Below are 2,500 nucleotides of genomic sequence, written 5' to 3'. Positions count from 1 at the left end.
GAAGTCCTACTGCCGTAGACATACTACCCTACACCAGGGGAGGCTGCTGGAGGTAGAAATCGGAGGACGGGGCTCACTGTAATGGAACGGAATGACGAATTCCGGGGACTTCCGTTCCATGCGTTACAATGAGCCCCGTCCTCCGATTTCTACCTCCACCAGCCTCCCCTGGTCTATCCAGTAAAACACTCAAGTTAGCCTGGTGGTAGAATGCTTTATGTACAGGGTGAATGGATGATCTCCAGAGGTTACAGTAGGCCTCAGATAACGCCCTATGCCCTAACCCTACGAAGCGCACTAGTTCTAAGGGGTCGAAAGGAGTGCACTCTGAAAGGTCTGACAGGGTGTGATGTGAGACTGGCTCTGCAGTCATGACGTGAGAGTTACCGTAGCGACACGTAACGATAAAAAGCTTTAAGCTTAGCAAAGTTTCAAATGGGCTTTAAAAATGATGGGCTGTTGAACCATCTCTAAGAGAGTTTGTTTAAGTGGTAGTTTCAGGTTTCAAGCGCGCACACGCACACGTAGGAACGTACGCACACACACACACGTACGCTAACAAACACACACACACACACACACACGTACGCTAACAAACACACACACACGCAAACACACACATACGCAAACACACACACACACACAGTGGCAGAATTCTAAGTGGCAGTAAGTGCTGCAGCATGGGAGTACACGTCTGACCAGCAGAACTGCACTGGGCAGAAACAGAGAGGCTAGTATAGCTGACAGTGTGTGTGTGTGTGTGTGTGTGTGTGTCTAAGAGGGTAGAGAACGAGAGAGAGTTGAACTGGCGCAGTGTCCTCTGTGTTGTAATGATCATGGAATTAATGATGAACGACATGAACATGTAGAAATCTAACAGTTAAGTGGATCATAACAGTAGGCTGTGATTGTATGTGCGTGTTGTCCGACTTTAAGATAAAGTGAATTGAAAGAGCATCGGTGGTGGTCACACACACACACACACACACACACACACACACACACACACACACACAGAAAATAAACACTGCTGTGCTTTGCGCGTCACTCAAAATGTCTGTATGCTGAAAGAGTGTGTGTGTGTGTGTGGGTCATGTGCAGGTACGATGTGAAACGTTATGGTGCATTCAGAAGCTGCTTTAGAATGAACAATAACTGCAACACAGCAACATCACCAAAACAAACACAGCCAAGCAGATCAAGTGTGCGTGTGTATGTGTGTGTGTGTGAGAGATGGTGAATCTCTTTGTGGGAGAGGAGCCAGTGCCACTGTCTGTCACTGCTGCATCTGTACGTCATTGGTCATCAGTGTGTGTGTGTGTGTGTGTGTGTGTGTGTGTGTTCTAATCAACCTCCTCTGCGTCCGGCTGGTGTGTGTTCGGACCCTCCCCCTCCTCTAGAGTCTGCAGCCCTGCAGCCGGTTCAGTGGGCGTGTCCTGCACCAACTCCTCCCCCTCTGCGGCTCCATACGGCGTAAGGGGCGTGTCTCTCTCCTCAGTGGGCGTGTCCTCAGGCTCCTCAGTGGGCGTGGCCATCTCTGCCATGGGCACCTGCTCCTCCTCTTTGAACGCCGCGTCAATCTCTGTCTCCGCCTCCCCCGTCGCTGACTCTTCCTCTTCTCCTACTTTAAGCCCCTCCTCCTCCTTCTCTCCCTTCTCCTCTTCCTCCTCCTCCTCTTCCTCAGTGATGGAATCCTGTGTGCCGGGGTGTGTGTGTATGTGTGTGTGAGTGTGTGTGTGTGTGAGGCTGAGGAGGGGGGAGTGTGTGTGGCAGGGGTGCAGGTGGGGGGGGTCGGCGGGGGGCAACAGCGTGAGGGACTCCACACTCAGAGTGTCTGTGTTGTCGTCCGTCAGGAGAGAGATGGAGGGCTGGGCGGCGGGGGTGAGGCTGGGGGCCAGGGCCGGGGCTGGGGGGCCGCAGGGGGTGCCTGGGGGGGGGACAGACCCAGTTAGCTCCCCTCCCTCCCCCTCTCCACCAGAGGAGGAGGGTGGCGTGTGCTCCAGGAAGGTACCATCATCTGGAGGGGAGGAGAGGAGGAGAGGAGGGGAGAGGAGGAGAGGAGAGAGGAGAGGAGGGGAGGAGAAGGTAGGAGAGGGGGGGAGGAGAGAGGAGGTAAGGGGAGGAGAGGAGGGGAGAAAGGAGTAGGAGAAAGGAGGAGGAGAGGGGAGGGGAAGAGAGGAGGGTAGGAGGGGAGAGGGGAGGGGGGTAGGAGGGGAGAGGAGAGGGGAGGAGGGTAGGAGGGGAGAGGAGAGGGGAGGGGGGAGGGGGGTAGGAGGGGAGAGGAGAGGAGAGGAGGGTAGGAGGCGAGAGGAGAGGGGAGGGGATAGGAGGAGAGGATATTCTCAGAATGTGCTTCACAGAAGTAGTAAGTATTAAAAAAAAAGAAAGAAAAAAAACAGAAAAGTAAACCAAGGCAGCTGGCTATCTCTGATCTGTTTAAAAGCCCTGTGGCTCTCTTGCATTCTTCTTGTTGGGTATGTGACTGGTATGTGGCAATGGT

The 2,500-nt window shown here is 53.8% G+C and overlaps 1 protein-coding gene across 2 annotated transcripts in view; it reads right to left on the bottom strand.

The window, feature by feature from the left end:
- The window catches only part of clec16a (C-type lectin domain containing 16A), a 30,491-nt gene that overhangs the window by 1,325 nt on the left and 26,666 nt on the right, over nt 1–2,500 (bottom strand). For both annotated transcript variants that reach the window (XM_083676273.1, XM_083676274.1), the window contains exon 23: nt 1–2,017. This exon is cut by the window's left edge and continues 1,325 nt beyond it. In XM_083676273.1, coding sequence (XP_083532399.1) covers nt 1,344–2,017 — 674 coding nt within the window. In that variant the 3' untranslated portion in view covers nt 1–1,343. The remainder of the gene's footprint in view (nt 2,018–2,500) is intronic.

The sequence above is a fragment of the Argentina silus genome (assembly GCF_951799395.1).
Source record: "Argentina silus genome assembly, chromosome: 9".
Taxonomy (NCBI): Eukaryota; Metazoa; Chordata; class Actinopteri; order Argentiniformes; family Argentinidae; genus Argentina; species Argentina silus.
Note: the sequence above shows the minus strand (reverse complement) of the source record. Positions and strands in the feature narration are given on the sequence as shown.